Genomic DNA, 18,773 nt, shown 5'->3' on the forward strand with positions numbered 1-18,773 from the left:
GGATCCTTTCCTTTCCCCTTCTTCATGTGGAGATAGCAGTGTTGTCTCTAAAAAGGGTTGTTTGGTAAACCAGGCAGGAATACCAACTTTGTTTTTGTTCCAGTTCAGCAGATGAAGGACTATTTTATATGAACTGCCTTCTTGTAGGTTTGTGACTAGTACTCTCCTTGCCCCTTTTTTTGACTGTATAAACTGAAGGACTGTCATCAGCATAACATTTTGAAAGATATGAAACTTTTATTAGCATCTTAATGCATTTACAGCTAAGAGGGAATATTTGACCTCTTTGTTGTAGCTTTAAAAAACTATAACATTCTTTTCTGCATCCTATTCCCTCTCTCTTTTTTTTATGTATGTTTTTTTTTTTTTATGTATGCAAGACACAGGCAATTATATAAACAGTATTTTTGAAGTGTGCTTTTCCTATACAGGGTAGCTATAGGTTTCCATTTTAATTTGGTTTAAATTAAGGTAGCAATTTTTATAATCCTTAGAGATATAATGTATCTCATGTTGCATGATGTTAATTAACATCATTGGTAACGCATCAAAACATTTTATTGGTAGAAAAGAGATCACAGCTAGTACTTTTTTCTTTGATCAATAGGCTGTTTTAAAGCATGACCCACAGGCAGCGTATATGCCATTCTTTACATCCTCATTGTTATATTTTTAGGATTTACAAAGTTTTCTTCAGCTTCTCTATGAAATAGATCACAGTTATTATTATCCTGTTTTACTGATAAGGAAATAAAAAACTCTGTAGTAGTATCTAGATTGGTATTTATGTCTGGGTTTGTGAACTCTAAAGTCTATTATTAGTTACATTACACTGTGACAACTCTCACCCCACCCTACCACACTGCTTTTGTTATTTTTGAAAAGAATACACATAAAATGTCAAGATAACATTTCAAATATAGCAGTGCTCCAGAAATATCAACAGCAATAAAATCCATCTTAATGTTAGCAGTTTAAGTTGGCTTGTACTGCTTAGAATCTCTTCCCACTCCCTTCTCTAATTGCATTTAAGGCATCTTGCTTCTCATTAAATGATTTAAAGATTCTCCAAAGATAGTATCTTTTCTCCATTTTAGGATAATGGCGGAAAGACAATGGTCAGCAACAAAAATGTTTCTTTTGCCATTTTTTAATCCTAGGTTTTTGACAAGCTTTACAGAAAATTGGAGGGAATAGCACAAATGTGGTCTTAACAATTTCCTGGGCATCTTCTTGTGACCTCCAATATTACATTATTTTTCCATAACAAAAGAGCCATCAATGAGCCCCATCAACTAACTGCTTAAATGAATGGATACACAGTATGAACTGAGTAGCATTTTTCACTTTTAGAACACTTCCCCGCTTCACTCCCCACTTCCGAGTAATCTTCTAGTTATTTCAGCTTTGTACATTGTCTCTATGATTCCCAATTTAGTTTTTATCTGGGGATTTTAAATTTGTTCTCTTTCATGTTTTTTAAGTTGCATGCCTCTTCCCTCTCTGATTTGTTGATATATACATCCAGGGATATACATTTTCCTCTGAGTATTGCTTTGGCTGCATCCCACAGATTTTGATAAGTTGTTTCCTCAGTACATTGTCCCTAAATTAAACCAGTAAAATAATTTTGACTCAGATGATGCTATGGGTAAAAGGTTACTTTAGCAGGTAAAAGATGAAATGACTGAGGAAATAAAGATTTAATCTTCCAAGCACATCAGTATATTAAGCAATGCATGCCAATTGCCCAACACTAGGCCTAGAACCTAGGGCTGGAACCGAATACAAGGGGAAACTGTTTTTAAATATAAAAGTCAGATAAGACCAATTAATTAAAAGGAAACAACATAAAATTAGGTAATCTGATTTCTATTTGGAGGAAAGATTAGGAATTTCTTGAGTTGGGAGGGGGAAAGTGAATAGGTGTAATTCCCTGGATTCCAAAAAAGAGTTTCTCCCCTCCAAGTGTCTGTAAACAATCAAAGAAACATGAAAATGATGGATTAGTACAGGGCTAGTTTTCAGATAAAACATGGATTGCTTGAGATTTGTGATTGTGAGATTACTTGCATCAGTCTTTGGCTCTGACTGGGCTTTTGGTCAGCATAACCCAGGTCCTTAGCTAAGAGGACTTAAGCAACATATAAAGGTGGTCCAACTTTTCAGCCATATAGTGTAGGTTCAAACAAAGCAATAAGGTTTTGCCACAATTTCCACAATTGAATAAGTTTTCTCACAGGACAGAAGTTGGACTATGATTAAATGGAAACTTAAGTTAGCTCTAGAATTGAGTCACCATATGGAATCAGTATTTTCTCTCAGTTCCCACCACTATTGTTGTTCTACTCCCCTCCATTACTTCATAACTAAGAGATTCCAGTGGTGGTAGTGATGTTATTGGCCCACTGTTAATACCTTTATAAGTTATTTGAATTACATTAAGTAATTCACCCTTTCACTTTTCTTACTTGGCAATAAAAAACACATTTACAAGATGACTGTTTAGGTTAGAGGTTTACTTTCTAAGCATGGACCGAGGTTTTTCCCCATGTTAGGTATGTTAGTCAACGTTTTTTAATTAGCTACTATGTAACAGGTACTATGCTAAGGAGTAGTTTGTCAGCAAATTTTACCTTTCATAAATCTTTAAATGTTAATGAGCATTATTCAATAAATATTAATGAATTCTTGCTCTATATCTATGTATAGTTGGCCTGCATTCCTAACAATAACTCCATATGTAATTATAGCAGAATAAATATAAAATATTTAGAAAAGAGTTTGCAAGGGAAAGAACTGACAGTTGGGAAGATCAAGAAAGACTTCATATTTAAAGTGATAACTTGAACTATATCTTTAAGGAAGAAAAGGATTCTGTGAGGTTGAGGAGTACTTCTTCCTTCAAGAGGGACAATTAGTACAAATGTTCCCAAACTGGAGATGGTGTCTTCTGTGTGAGGAACAAAGAAGAGGTCAGTTTGGCTGAGTTCAGAGTTTGGGAAGAGGAGTAATGTCCTGTAAGACTGGAAAGTTAGGTTGGGGTTAGATTGCAGTGGGCATTGAAAGCTAAACAGAAATGATCATTTTTTTATTCTAGAGGCAATAGGGAACTGCTGGAGTCGATTGTATCCAGAGAATAGGAAAGCACCTGTGATGGGCTGACATGATCAATCTGTGTTTAAAGAAAATCATTTTGGCAGTTATATGTAGGATGGGGAAGGAAGCCAATTGGAACTGTTGTAATAATTAGGCAAGTGATAATGAAAGATTCACCTACATTAGGAGAATTGTGAGAGATGCAGAGATAGTACAATAAGATTTGGTAAATGGATGTATTAGGTGAGAGAGAAGGAGTATGATATATCACTGAGTATGATACCAAGATAATAAGACTAGAAGGTATCTTCAACAAAAATAGAGAAGTTTGCAGGGGTTGGTTTTAGGGAAGGAAAGATAAATAATTCAGTTTTTGGTCATCTTGAGATTAAGATATCTCTGGGACATCTTATTTGAAATATCCAAAGACAGTTGATATGGACTAAAGATCAGAGGAAACACTAAATAGATAAATTTGTGAGTCATCTGCATAGAGATGTTAGTTAAATCCTTTTGCCCTGATTAGATTATCAAGACCAAATTAGAGGGATAAGAGAAGAGAGAATAGGGATGATGAACCATGAATAAGAATCAGAAGAACAATGGAACAGGTAAGAATAGAACTTTTGATCGCTTGGGAGTAAGTCACTGAGCCAGGAATTATTCCTAGGAGGATATTACCCTATGATATATTAGAAGACATTTAATATTCTGTATATATCCTGCATAACCTGGGCTCCTTTAATATTTTTCTGGGCAAATTTTTGTGAAACATGTCCTTCATTAGTAGTGGTATTTGTGGGTGTATATATATGAATGTGTGTGTGTGTTTGCATAGCACACTTATATGCAAGTTTATATTAGAAGTAACATGATGTAATGTATAAAGTTGTAGGCTTGGTGTTGGGAAGACCTGGGTTTAGATCTTAGCTGAGACAGAATACCTATATGGCCTTGGCCTCTCTAGTCCTTAATTATGATTTAATGACTACTAAGATACCCTTTAACTCTTTGATTTTATATATATTCATAATTTTATTTACATATATATGAAGTACACCTTTCAATTGTTTGCAAATATTTGATATTTGGTCTTTTCAGAAAGAGCTAAACTGCAAGGAAAATACTCCTGAAAGAACAATACTTTAATCAAATAATTTTTCTGAAAATCTTAGTTAAAAACATTAAAGATAAGAAGATGAATTACAATGGGAATTTGTATTAATACTGATGACTGTAACTTAGTTCTTTAACTTACTTTCAGGGCAAGTTTATACGAATCAACTTTGATGTTACTGGTTATATTGTTGGAGCCAACATCGAAACATGTATCCTATTTCTACAATAAAACATTTCTTAAATAGTTTTTTTTACTTATAGTGCTATAAGGTATAAGTAATTGTACTGTTGTGATTTTTTTTTGGTTTAGATATTTTTAGAAATAATTTAAACTACTATGTCAGATATATTTTACTGATTGGAATATGAGTATACTTATTTTTACATTCAAATCTTTAGTTCTTAATTGAACCAACAACTGTTTCAAGATGTCTTTGAAAGAGGATTCAGTATAAAGTTAAAATTTCTCTAATAATGTAGCTAGTTGTAATAATACCTTAAAGCAATGCATTGTAATGGATAGAGAAGTGAACAGCACTCAGCCAACTTTTTAAAATATAATTTGCATAGCACATGCCCATTTTCATTATAAGAAGGAATTTAGTGCCACTAAAGTCATGGGTCTGCCCTCCCCCAAGTCTCAGTAATAGTTCACATTTTTCATAGCAATTTAAGGTCTATAAAGCTGTTTTTTTGTTTGTTTTTGTAACAACCAGTGAAGTACATGTAATGTAAAAGTATCACAAAACATTGAGGCTAACAAAAAAACTAGTAGGAAAAATATAGTATATCATCAAAGCTCCACATAGGTAGAAAAAGTCCATCAGAATTGACAGGTATTTTAAAATTGAAACTTGAAATTGAACAACTATAAGTCATTCTCAAAGATTATATAGTAAATAGATGGTGATATTTGATGATAATAGTAAAAAGTACTTGTTTTAAAAGCTTCAGTAAAGACTCAGCTCATGGCAGATTGATCAATATGAGATCCTAAATCTCAGGAAGAAACAAGATTCAAAACCTTTTTTAATGATTTTATAATAGAAAGGAAGTACATTAGAAAGTGGGGAACAACAATTAGACGTTTCTTAATTGTTCAATAAGAAAAAAAAATCCATGAAAAAAGTGTTAGGAACAAATATAGGTAATATATTAGAGATATCAATGCAGATTATTTTTTAAAAAACAGATTAGAGATAATTGTACTACTTATGGAAGCTTTTTTTAAAGAAGAGAATTTAATAGATTTTGTGCATGGTCTTAGAAAAGTTGAGGCCAATACTTTTTTTACAAAAATTAGATAACATAACTTAAGGATTATGAATTTCTCAAAGGAGATAAAAAACTTGTATATCATAATACATAAAATTGAAACAAATTTCCATATATCCTGAATTCATAAAATAAAAACATTGAACAAGAAATTAAATATATTACAACCAGGAAAACCTCCAATTCTAAGTCTTTTGGCAGTCAAATTTAATGATTTCACTAAATCTCAAAATTTCACAGTCAACCAGGAAGAATAATTGAAAAACAAAGGGGAAAAAAACCTTTAAAATATTCAGTAGTCACAAGAAATTTCAGAAGACAAGGCAAGACAACAAATATCTATTAACCGCTAATAGAACTGTAGAGGACGATAATCTCTGTCTTTAAGAACTTACTTTTTTTTAATTTTAAAATTTTTTAAAATTTAAAATATTTTTCTGTGGTTACATGATTTATGACACCCCACCCCTACCCCACCCCTTCCTTGCTCTTTCCTCCCACCTCCCAAAGCTGACAAGCAGTTCCACTGGGTTATTCATGTGTCATTGTTCAAAACCTATTTCCATGTTATTCATATTTGCAGTAGAGTGATCTTTTATCATTAAAACCCTAATCATATCCCTATCAAACTATGTGATTAATATGTTTTAAGGAACTTACATTCTAATAGGATAAAATGATATATTGGGAAATGGGAAAGAAAATACAGAAAGTCTTAAGTACAGCTGAGAAAGCAGTAATGGATGACTGGTCTGACCTTATCCCAAAACGAGAGCCCCAGAAAGAAGTCCTCAATGTAAGAATTGTGCCAGCATAAACTGTGAAGTCCACTGAAGAGAATGGAATATTATATCTAAAGCAAAGGAGCACCAGTGACAGCTACTAATTTCTAACATTCTACCTTACTAACATTTCTTATATGAGGCTTCTTCTCTTCTCCTTTTATAATGCCATCATCCAGGTACACCCCTCATCACCTCATCCTGGAATATTTTCCAGACCTTCTGTTTGGTCTTCCTCAAGTTTCTCCTCATTTCAATTTATTTTCCACTCTGTTGTCAAATTGACATTCCTAAATTTCAGGTCTTGCCATATCATCCCACTGTGCAGTAAACTACCATAGTCCTTTCCAGGATCAAGAATAAAAAAATTTCTGCTTGACTTCTAAAACCCTTCTTACCCTGACCCCTACCTACCTTTCCAGTTTTTAAAAATATATTTAATATATTACTCCCCTCCAATGATTTAGTGACATACAAGTGTCCCTTATTCCTTGAACAAGATTCATCTCTCAACTCTGTGTTTTCACTGGCTGTCCTTCATGTCCTTCTTCCTCATCTGCTTCCTGACCTTCAATTTTCTGATAAATAAAACCTGACCTACAAGAAGCCTCTCTTGATCTACCTTCTAATGTCTTCTCTCCTGTTGTATATACTTGTATGCATATTGTCTAATGCGACTGTGAGCTCCTTGAGAGTAGAGATTGTTTTTATACTTTGTATTACCAGTATTTAACATAATGCTTGTTGTATAGAAAGCATGTAATAAATTCATGTTGCTGGATTATTGTATATTGCCCCTTTGCCTACCCCTCTAAAGTCACAAATAGAATATTCTGTTTGTAAAGATCCAAAACTCCAGAAATATAATAAAGGCAAATAAGCTCATATATTGATAAAATTTATCTCTTATTTAGAGTTGCATTTAAAAATCAAAAGACAAGTATAGATAGGAGCTTTTTTAAGTTAGAGAAGAAAAAAAATTAATGGAAGGCAAAGACTATAAAACTATTTTTAAAAAAAACCTAAAAACTGATTTCTTTGAAAATATTAATGAAAAAGACAGCTAATCTGATGAAAAACATAGATGAGAAAATAATCTATGAGAATATATATCTCAGCACTATGTCTCAGAAAAATACAACATGCCCAAAGACAGAGAAAAAGTGTAAATGAATGCGAGAAACACAAATACGAAGCACATCCTTTACATAAGTAAAAAAAAAACACTTATTACTATGAATGAGTGGATTAAACAAGAAATCATAGAAACAATACTTATGTGAAAGGAAATAAGTGACAGCATGTCAAAATAGCAAGCATAAAGCCAAAGCAATACTTGGAAGAAAAATTATTTCTCAGACCACATTGGCAAAATAAAAGATTAATACGCCAAATATGCAATTTAAAGAATTTAAAGAATTATAAACCCAAAATAAGGACATAAAGAAAAATTTCAAAATTATAGGAAAAATAAGTAAAATAATTTATAAAGCTAAAGACTAGTACTTTGAAAAGATGAACAAAATCTAAAAAGATTTAATTTTAAGAGGAATTGGAGTCAAAATATAAAGTACCCAAATTATCAGAATAACAAATAGATATTTTAAAAGCCCAGTTTCAGAAAAGGCATTTGAACTGAGTGCTCCAAAATTACTGGGAGGGGTGGATCCAGATTCTTCCATGGATTCTGAAGGGACTAGTTGTCTAATATCTTGATTGGGAAATGGTGATTACAAAGAACCATCATAGCTTAAACAAATTGTGCTAGATTAACTTCATGGCCTTTGTTGACTTATTATTCTAGTAAATGAAATTCCAGAGTACTTTGCTCTTGTCAGACTTCTTAAGGTATTGTCTTCTAGACACCATTGTTTAAGCAAGAGAGTATCCAGAGAAAGGCAACTAGGACAGGGAAGGGTATCAAGTACATTTTATAGAGATGAAAGAGTTGGACATATTCATCCTGGAGAAGAGAAGACTCGTGTTTGCAATCCTCAGACATTTGAAGGACTGGCATGTGGGAGAGGGCTTTGACCTGTTCTGTTTTGCCCTAAAAGGCAGATCCAGGAACAAGTGGAAGTTGAGAAGAGTGCAATTTAGGTTTCATGTCAGGGAAAACTCCTTATTAGTTAGAACTGCCCCAAAGTGAGAAGGGGAATGGGCACAGGTGGAGGAGTCCTCTTTCCTGGAGGTCTTCAGGCCACATTAAACAGCCACTAATTACAGTGCAGTTTAAAGACCAACTAATAACCATGTTATATAAATTATTCTCAAATTGATAAAACCCTCTCCCAATCTCCTTTCATTAAGACAAATGTAATCCTAATATTTTAGTTGTTGGAGATCTATAGTTCAGTGTTATTAATATACATTCTTTCAAAAAACTTAAAAAGTATCCTGGCAAAAAGCCCATAGTAATATATCCTTAAAATTACTCATTGTGATCACACTGGATTTGTACCAGGGATGCAAAAAGGGGAAACAATTGTTTTCTTAATGCTTCCTTATTAATGTAATTAATAACGTGATTAAAATTATTCAAAACCATGATAGCTATACATTGACTACACTATGGACAACATATGACATTCATTAATATGTAGACAGACTTGTAAAATAGTGAAAAGTATATACCTAAAGCCAAACACTTAACATCATATACCATGGAGAAGCTTTTTTAGTACTAAAGCAATGATGACCCTTTACCCACTGTTATTTAAAATTGCTTTTTAAGAAGCACATGATACAGTAAGAGAAGTTAAGGGCATAAAAAATGCAAAGGGGAGTAAAAATTATTCCTCATTATAACATTATATAATTATAATTAATTATGATGGTTAATTTATACATTCCTAGAAATTCAACAAAGAAACTGAAACCATAACTTCATGAAAGTTGCAATCTATGTAAATTCAAACCAGTGAATTCAGTAATAACAGAATTTTAAGAAATTTAGAGATGCCCTATTTAAAGTAATTGCAAAATGCACCATAACAAAATAAGGGAATAAGAAGTGGACCTATGATTTCATTGACAAAAGATATTCCCAGGGAGTAACTTCATCTGCCAGTGAAAATCACAACCTTCTCTGGAGAGATATGTAGAGTTCTGTAAGATTCCGTATTTTGCCCAGGAAGGGTTAGAGGAGGTTAGTCCATATCTTGGGTCTTCCTTGCATCCAATCCAGTTCTCCTTGCATTTTTTCTAAAGAAATAACTATGTTTATAACCAGGAAAACATTCCATGCTTTTGGTCAAGCCATACCACTATAATAAAAATGCCATTGCCTAAATTAATCTATACATTTAGTGCAACTTCTTTCTGCATACTCAGAGGGTAACTTTACAGAGCTTGTCATAGTACTAACATTCATTTGGAGAAACAAAAGTCCTAGGATCTCAAGGGATAGGAATGATGCATTTCATTTCTAGACTTTAGGTCATATTCTAAAACAATAATCAAAATTAGTTGGCAAGGAATTAAAAGTAGCTTTGTGGAACAAACTAGATAAGAAAGAAATCAGAAACAATTGAATTCAGTCCTGAGAATGATGCTAGCTTGGGGAAGAATTATGTATTTGACAAGATTTCATGTATTTGACAAGCTTTTTTGAGTAACCTGGAAAATGGTTTGGATAAAATTAAGTTCAAATCAGTAGCCAACAAGCACCATGTATTCAAAATTGTACATGACCTGAAAAAACAAGTCATACCATCTTTGAAGAAGATGATTAGGTACTTTGGTGCAATGAGGTGGCACAGGAGACAAAGCAGTGGACCAGGAGACAGGAAAAACCTTAGTTCAAATCTAGCCTCAGACACTGTCTTCGTGACTGTTTGCCTCTGTTTCCTCATCAATAAAAACTATAATGATAGTAACCCGCTGCCTCATGGGATTGTTGTGAGGATCCATTGAGATCCTAATTAGGAAGCACTTAGCACAGTGCTTGGCACATAGTATGCACTATATAAATGTTATTAGCTGTTGATTTGTTCAAAATTCTTACTCAAATTGGACATAGATTCCACCGGAAAATATAGTTTTAAATATATGATGTTGAAAAGCTTTTGCATCAGCCAGATCAGTCCATATAGAATGACAGAAAGCTATCAATAGGAGGAAGATATTTTTATCATTTGTATAGGCAGTGATTCCCACAGTCGGCGCCACCGCCCCCTCGTGGGTGCTGCAGCAATCCAGGGGGCCAGTGATGGCCACAGGTGCATTTATCTTTCCTACTAATTGCTATTAAAATTTTTAAAAATTAATTTCCAGGGGCCGCTAAGTAATAGTTTTTCTGGAAAGGGGGAGGTAGGCCAAAGAAGTTTGGGAACCACTGGTATAGGGAACAGAAAAACATATCTGTGCCTGGTTAAGTGTGTGGTATCCTAGATATATAGGGACCCAAAAAATCACTTTGTGGATTCATGATTTGGTACCTTATTTCTGGAAAGCCATTTACAATTATGCTAAGTGAATAAATATCCATACCTGTTGGCTCAGCTATATATGACAAGAAGGTCAAGGGTGTAAAACAAGTTCTTTTCTACACCAAAATATTTTATAGCAGCAATAGCAAAAAACTAGAAACAAAATATATGTTCATAGTTGGGAGATTGGCTTAAAATTTTGAGGTACATAAATGTAATGTCACATTACTACAACAGGAGAAATGATTAGGATAGATGGAGATGCATGGGAAGACAAGTGAATTGAAGTAGTGAAGTAAGCAGGAACAAGAAAACAATATTTAGAATGTTTACAACTCTTAAGTGGAAAGAACAAAATGATAGAATAACTTAATCCTTTGAAATGATAATAAATTTGTATCTCTCCAGATGAGATATGAAAACTCCAAAGTTTTTGTTTTTGTTTTTTGACCAAGTATGAGTATGCAGTATTGCATATAATGTTAGATTTGGGTGATTGGTTTGTTATTTTATTTGAACTGTCATTCATCCATTTTTTAAAAATACCTTGTTTTGAAAATTAGCCTTATTATGGTGAAGGTAGGATTGTCATTTAATACTGGGACAGCCTTGGAATAGTTTCCTGAACCTATCTGTAATAAATTTTCCCTGCTGAATCTTTTCTGAAAATAGGAAGTTTTGAGGTTCTCTACTCCAAATTTGACAAATGGGGAAAGATAATTTCTTAGCTAAATGGCAAATCTCGGAATTATAATAATATGAATTTCCACTGTCACAGCAGCATTCCGATTCTGTAGGATCAATTTCTTCCTCATTAATTTATAAAAAGAGATTTGATATCTTTGAATTGATGAAAAATAAAAACCAAAACGTTGCCAATCAGGCAGGGCTACCATTTTCTTTTTCTGTTAAAACATAAGTAGAAACTTAACTTTAATGAGTAGTTTAATGATAGTTTTTGCTTAAGTCCTGGCTGGTCTTTGGATTCTTTAATGACTGAATGTAAGAAGCAGACTGACACAGAGCTTGGAGCTTGTGTATAAGATTCCTTCTTGAGTTAAAAGTATTTTTTTTTTATCTGTTCCATTATAGCTACAGTGGAATTTATCATGTGAATGGGGAAAAGTAAGGTTTCCCTGTTAAGGGACACTGACACTGTAGACTTAACTGCCTTTCAATGTGTTTAATCCTTAATGGCCCTAACTCAGATCTTTTGGAAAAATCTCGAGCAGTTCGTCAAGCTAAAGATGAGCGTACGTTTCACATATTCTACCAACTGCTATCTGGAGCAGGAGAACATCTAAAGTGTAAGTTACATTGACTTAGCAACAAATTAAATTTTTTTTGCTTCAGATATTTTTGATTTAAGATCAGTGATTAGTCTTTTTTGTTTAAAGAGGTCAAGGTTCAAGGTTTACTACATTGTACCTTTTAAAAAAAGTTTTTAAGAAAAAACAAAGTGGAGTCCAGTTACTTCAGGTTATATGAATGGTTGATCTAAATGCTTTTTTCTACTGCTAAGCCAAAAGTAAAGTGTGGTTTTTAGTTAGTTGTTTAAGCCAAAATGTATTTCTTTCTTTCTCTCTTTTTTTTTTTAAAGAATAGTAGATTTTTTTCAGGTCAGATCTACTTCTATTCTTTAAAAAAACATTCTTTTGTTTATGAAGAAAAATACAGAATTTAGATTTTCTAAAAATCTGTTTCTGAGTTTTACAATTATGATGTCAAATTTTCTGTGATATGATTACATAATATATGTTTCATTTTATTATATATATTAACTGAATATAAAGAAAGTAAGCAATGCCAGGGAGAAATGGATTTTATACTAGTGCATTGCTTCAATCAGGATATTCATGGAATGCTTCCATTTTAGGAAATATTTTAGATGCCTAAAACATTATATGGTCATAATGGAGGTTTGTCATAGGTGGCTGAGAAAGTGATATAATAAATTGAAATGGAAAAATAAGACAACTGGGGCAAAGATTGGTGTTTTGAGTCCTGCCATCTATATATCATCCTGAAACAGATGATAAGTGCCTAAAGTGGTACTTAGTAAAATGGTAAAAATTGCAGTTAAGGCAATGGTAATCTGTTATGCTGAAGTAAATACTGAAGTAAATGATCATCCATTTATGAATACTTGCTAAAATTTTTTTTATTTTGTTTTTTTCCTCAGCTGACTTGCTTCTTGAAGGATTTAATAACTATAGATTTTTATCCAATGGCTATATCCCTATTCCTGGACAGCAAGACAAAGATAACTTTCAAGAGACAATGGAAGCGATGCACATAATGGGCTTCTCTCATGATGAAATCTTGTGTATGTGTGGGATCTGTAAGATCCTATGTGCACTTCAGTAGAACTTTTAAACATTGGTCAATCAAACCTTCACAAAGCTGCCAAAATAATCTTCCCAAAGCACAGGTCTGACCATGTCACTTTCCACCTTAAAAACCTTCAATGCCTCCCTGTTGCTTATAGGATAAAGTAGAAGCCCTATTAGCCTGGAATTTAAGCTTCCACACTGTTTTCACTTTCTCTTGCCAGTTTAAATTCAAGCAACTCCTCTTCATTGTTCTATGTCCCATCTCCATTAAAAAACATAAATTGGAGTACTAAATATTCCTTAAACATGACAAGACATCTTCTGTCTCTGTAAAATAATGTAACCCATACAGTTAAGGGACTATGTCCTTCACAAAGTCTCACTTTTTAAAAAGTTTAGGAAACTCAGAGGAGTTCTGCTTTGCTTTTGTTATACTATATCCATTAATCTGGGTGTATATTTATCCTTCCTCATACACTATAAGTTCTTTTAAACAGGAACTGTAATTTTTTATAGTTATCTCTAGTACATTGTATTAAGTATTTATAGGTGGTAAGTCCTTAAATTTTTTTTTTTATTGTATTGTCCCAATTCAAAAATGTGATAGACTTAACAAATAATCTTATTTTTTTTAAAGCTTTGGGTTTGCTAACCAATAACAGTAAATAAGAGCTTGACAAATAAAGAAACTTTGGACCTAATTTTAATGTATCTTTAACTCAGTTTGATAAAAGCAATTCTTTTCGTTAATCTTTTTTTGCATTTTTCTTTTAAAATAGCAATGCTTAAGGTAGTATCTTCAGTGTTACAGTTTGGAAACATTTCCTTTAAAAAAGAGAGGAATACTGATCAAGCTTCAATGCCAGAAAACACAGGTAACCTAGTGAAATAATTTTCATTTTGTATTATAAAACATGATAGTAAATATAGGATTGAGGAGGGAGAAACACATTTATTTAACTCTTATTACACAACTAAAAAACTTCAATTTTTTTCAGTGTCTTTTGGTGATAGTCATCATAATTTTTACATTGAGAAATCTATCATTTTCAGTAATGAGATGGATAATAATTATTATAGTTATAATAGCTAATATTTATTTTATTTTTTGATTGTCATTTTAAAAAAATTATTGTTTAAAAAAATTTTAAATTTTAGAATATTTTTCCATGGTTACATGATTGATGTTCTTTCCCTTCTGCCCAAACCCTACCCACCCACCCTCCCCATAGCTGATGCTCAATTCCACTGGGTTTTACATGTATTATTGATCAAAATGAGAGTTATCAAACCAAACACCCCAGTAGAGTCATTTCCATGAGACCAATGGGATGTGGTGGAGGGAGCTTCCTTTTTAAAAATGAAGCACTACTGGATCCTTATTGACTTGTAATATAAATTGAAGTCAGGTTGTAAAGGGCTTTAAAAGCTAAACAAGAAAGTTGATATTTTGAGTTGGAGGAGGATCTTCCTGGGCTAGAGACTGTCTAGAGATTAGTCTTCACCATCTACTATTTGTATTTGTATTTATTTACATAAATCATACTTTTAATGTCAGTTTTGCCAGTCCCAAATATGTGGGATTATTACTTGAATGATATTAAAATGAGTCTGATTGTAATTTCATCATCAGATTATTGCTAATCTTGTCCATCCAAGTCTTTTACTGAAGTCCTTTTAAGGACTTAACAGAATCATGAAAATCTGGTTTGCTTATTCCTCAAAGCAAAGCTCAGAGGTTCAAATCCAGCCTCAGATACTTCCCAGCTGTGTGACCCTGGGCAAGTCACTTGACCCCCATTGCCCACCCTTACCACTCTTCCACCAAAGAGCCAATACACAGAAGTTAAGGGTTTAAAAAAGAAAAAAAATATTAAAAAGAAGTAAAGCTCATTAGGAGAGCATTTATTAAATAATCAGTCAGGCCAAAATACTATTTACCTTTTAGGAATATCTTCCATTTTGTCTCTTTTCTACTTTTTCTTTCATGTCTCTTACTTCTTAGTCCTTGGTTGTTATTGTTTTCAGCCCTGGATTTTTCTCTCACTTACTTGGTTTTCTTGGGTCTTCCAGACCAAGTATGATGTTCTTCGTAAGCTCAGTTCTTGGTAATTGAAGAGAGGAGGGTGGAAGAATGCACATTAGTTTTTTGCTTTTATAGGCCTATCACATTCTTGACTCGTTTTCCTTCTGAAGTATTAAGACTCCCAGTAGATAGCTTGTTATCTAGTCCCATCTGCATCATTCTTTGCTGTGAAGTTAATTTTCTTAGTGTAGCCTTTTACCTTTAGATATCATCTTTATTATGCTTTGGTCTATCAGAAGGGAGAGGTATCACTTTGTGATTATTTCATTGTGATTTATTACGTCTCTATGTTTCTTTTCTTAGTCACTATTCCTTCATAAGGATGATAAAACTTTTACATGGTTTCCACTGGTATTAGGATTAGTTGATAAATAAGTGCTCACAATATTTTTAAAGACTTAAATCTTGTTAAAATTTCAGTTGCACAGAAACTCTGTCATCTCCTCGGGATGAATGTAATGGAATTCACTCGTGCCATCCTTACTCCTCGGATCAAGGTTGGCAGAGATTATGTTCAGAAAGCACAAACCAAGGAACAAGTAAGTTTAGTAATAATTTCTTCTCTGTTTTCTTTAAGTGTTATACTTCTTGACTTGTAACATTGAAGGAATACAAATTTGAATCATCTAGATATTCTTAGGGTATTAATTCTCGGTCTCTGTTCTTTCTACTCTTGTTATTTTTAACTTCAAACTCAAAAAAGGAATGAAACAGAATGTATTGGTATTTTTTCCCTTGTTTCTTTGTTTTTGTGATTCTGTCACTATAGGAAACTCCTAGTGAGGAAACTTGCCCCACCAATGCAGATCAGCACCTGTTCTATAATTAATCTTAGTATCTGGGACACAGAGAGATTAAATAATTTGCTCAGAGTGACATAGTAGTATGCCACAGGTAGGATTCAAATGCAGATCTTCCTGGTACGCAATCCATTATGTCACATTGCCTCTTTGTGTTATTATTTGTATCCACTTGAGAAAATTGGCCTGATTTCTTTTCCAGTAGCCCTTTTTTTTTAAAAAAAAAAACTTCACTTTAATCAAAAAATATTATTTAGTTACATTCTACCTAAACCTTTACACAGAGTGGTCAGGCCAAATACCACTCTTTTCCATAAATCTGGCAACTAGGCCTCTGGGACTGATGCTCACATACATCAAGAAACTTTTTAGGCTGGTAAAAGCCAACAATAAAGGTGATCTTTCTATAAATCAAATATGTAAAAAATAGGGAAATAAAGACTTCCAATAAAGTAACGAGTTTGTTTAGTTATAGAACTCAAAACCAGTACTGAAGTCTTTTGACTCCTTACAGTCAGTACTATTTCTAGTCAGTGTACAAAAGTTCTCTCTCTGTTGTCCTATGCATGTATGGGAATTTATCTGTCTAGGAGATAGAATCCTGTTCTTGTGATGATGTACCAATGAGAGGATAGCGTGTGATCTTTGCTCAGAGTATTTGATGCAACCACCAAGAAGAGACTTTCTGAGTTTTACTCATCTGAAGGGGAAGGGACCCTCCTGAGAGCCAGCTAGCCAGCCATCTGTCTGATGTAGTTCTTGGTGGTAAAGGTAAAGGTAAAGGTGGTAAAGTATGAGGAATCTCAGGGAGACTACTCCTGAATGCTCCTACTGACAGGACTTCTTTGTATTAAACAAAGGTATCCCTTCCCAGGAAAGATTTCTTATTTAGTGGGGCATAGTCATGTTGTCTAACCAGTTGTTAGTTATTCATGTTTGTGATTGTTTGTGATAACATTAATACATAATTTCAAGAGAGGTCTCTAGACATTGATTCATAAGTTGATAGCTTGAAGGGACTTGAAAAATCATCCAGACCCGCTGCTTTATTTTATAGATGAGGAAATTTAAGACCCAGAAAGATTATGAGATTTTCCCAAGGTCAGAGCTGGGATCTGAATTCAGTTTTTTTCACTCCAGATTCAGCACTTTTTTCATCAAATTGCCCTCTCTCTTCTACCAGACTTAACTTCATTTCTTTCAGTGATGTTTAAACTGAGAGAATAGTCAAGAGTTTGAAGGTTTAAAAAAATTTTTTTAGTCCCTTTAATTTTTAAATCATTTATTGCTGCTCAATCGAAAGTTCTCAGATTAAGAGCTTGATAACATTTTCGTTTTCAGGCTGATTTTGCTGTAGAAGCACTGGCAAAAGCTACCTATGAACGACTGTTTCGCTGGCTTGTTCATCGTATTAATAAAGCCCTGGATAGGACCAAACGACAAGGAGCATCTTTCATTGGGATTTTGGATATAGCTGGATTTGAAATTTTTGAGGTATTTCAAAATGTTAATTTAAACTATTTTTATTGTTACTTTCTGTTTTTTCATTACCTGTATGTCTGAATTACAGCCTTCTTCATTTCCTCTGACTTAAGAACTATCACATAACAATAAAGTCGTGGGTAGGGGATGGAAAGTTACACAAAACAATATCAATTAATTGTGGCATTTTATGCAATATTGTATGCACATATTTTCCTGCATCTGCAAAGAGGGGAGAGAGGGACTTGATTATTATAATTTCAAAGCATTCATTTTCATTTACTTTGTTGTAGAGTTATCTATCATATATATGGATTTTCTCCTTTTTTTTCTTTGCCATTAGTTCATATAAATTTCCCTTTGCTTCTTTGTATTCATGCTAGTTATTCTTTCTTATTACATGGAAATATTCCATTAGATTCATGTGCCACAACTTACTAAACCATCCCTCTAATCATGGACATCTACTTTGTTTCTAGATCTTTCTTACTACAAAGATTGCTACTATGAAATATTCTGTAGAATATGCCCAGCAGGATCTCTGGATCAAAGTTTTTAATGTGCTTTCTTCACTGCTGTGTGAAATGACTGACCTCTAAATTTTTGTCACTATATTAGCTATATTTAGATACTGTTTTCTTAGGTAACAAATTATTGTTACTATAGTTTACATCAGAATCATTGATCATTACATCAGAATCAATCTCACAGATTTCCAAAGTTGGAAGGGATTTTAGGGACCATATCTAGTCCAGCTCATACTTGGATAATGATGACTACCTCCAGTATAGGACATATGATGTTCTATGAAAGCACATCCAACTTTGGAAAGCCCTCATTGTTAGGAAGCCTCATTTTATCAAATCTAAATTTGCATCTTTGAAATTTCTCCATTGCTTTTGATTCTGTCCTCTGAGAGCCAGCAGAACATGTCTAATCCTATTTTACACAGTGGCAAGCCTTCTGATATTTGAAAACAGCTCTTGTGCTCCTCCTTAATTCTTTTCTTGTACAAGTCATCTATCCTTAGTTCTGTCAGCCTCTCTATATTTGATTTTGTCTTCATTTTCCTGGTTTATCCTCCTGGCAATATGTATGGTTTCTGATTTATTAGTGGCCTACCCATACTGTGATAGCTAGAGCTTTACCATTTAAATTGAACAAAAATTTTAATGATCATTTTAAATTTGGAATGGTTGTTTCACATCTAAAACTTTAGTGATAAGAATTGCACCTGTGATTTCATTGGACTGTCATATTAGGTAATTTCTTAAATTCTACCAGTGCAAACCTACTTTTCCTAGAACTTAATGTAATTTATTGCTGCCAAGAGGACTGAGAAATCGAGGGACTTCCCCAGGGTCAAG

General features: G+C 33.3%; 1 protein-coding gene across 1 annotated transcript in view; it reads left to right on the top strand.

Annotated features, from left to right (window-relative positions):
• The window catches only part of MYH10 (myosin heavy chain 10), a 186,428-nt gene that overhangs the window by 73,004 nt on the left and 94,651 nt on the right, over positions 1–18,773 (top strand). The window contains exons 7-12 of the mRNA XM_044675221.1: positions 4,364–4,427; positions 11,914–12,012; positions 12,888–13,031; positions 13,818–13,913; positions 15,545–15,663; positions 17,266–17,418. Of these exons, the coding sequence (XP_044531156.1) occupies positions 4,364–4,427; positions 11,914–12,012; positions 12,888–13,031; positions 13,818–13,913; positions 15,545–15,663; positions 17,266–17,418 (675 nt within the window). The remainder of the gene's footprint in view (positions 1–4,363; positions 4,428–11,913; positions 12,013–12,887; positions 13,032–13,817; positions 13,914–15,544; positions 15,664–17,265; positions 17,419–18,773) is intronic.

This window comes from Gracilinanus agilis, chromosome 4, assembly GCF_016433145.1.
Source record: "Gracilinanus agilis isolate LMUSP501 chromosome 4, AgileGrace, whole genome shotgun sequence".
In the NCBI taxonomy this organism is placed as follows: Eukaryota; Metazoa; Chordata; class Mammalia; order Didelphimorphia; family Didelphidae; genus Gracilinanus; species Gracilinanus agilis.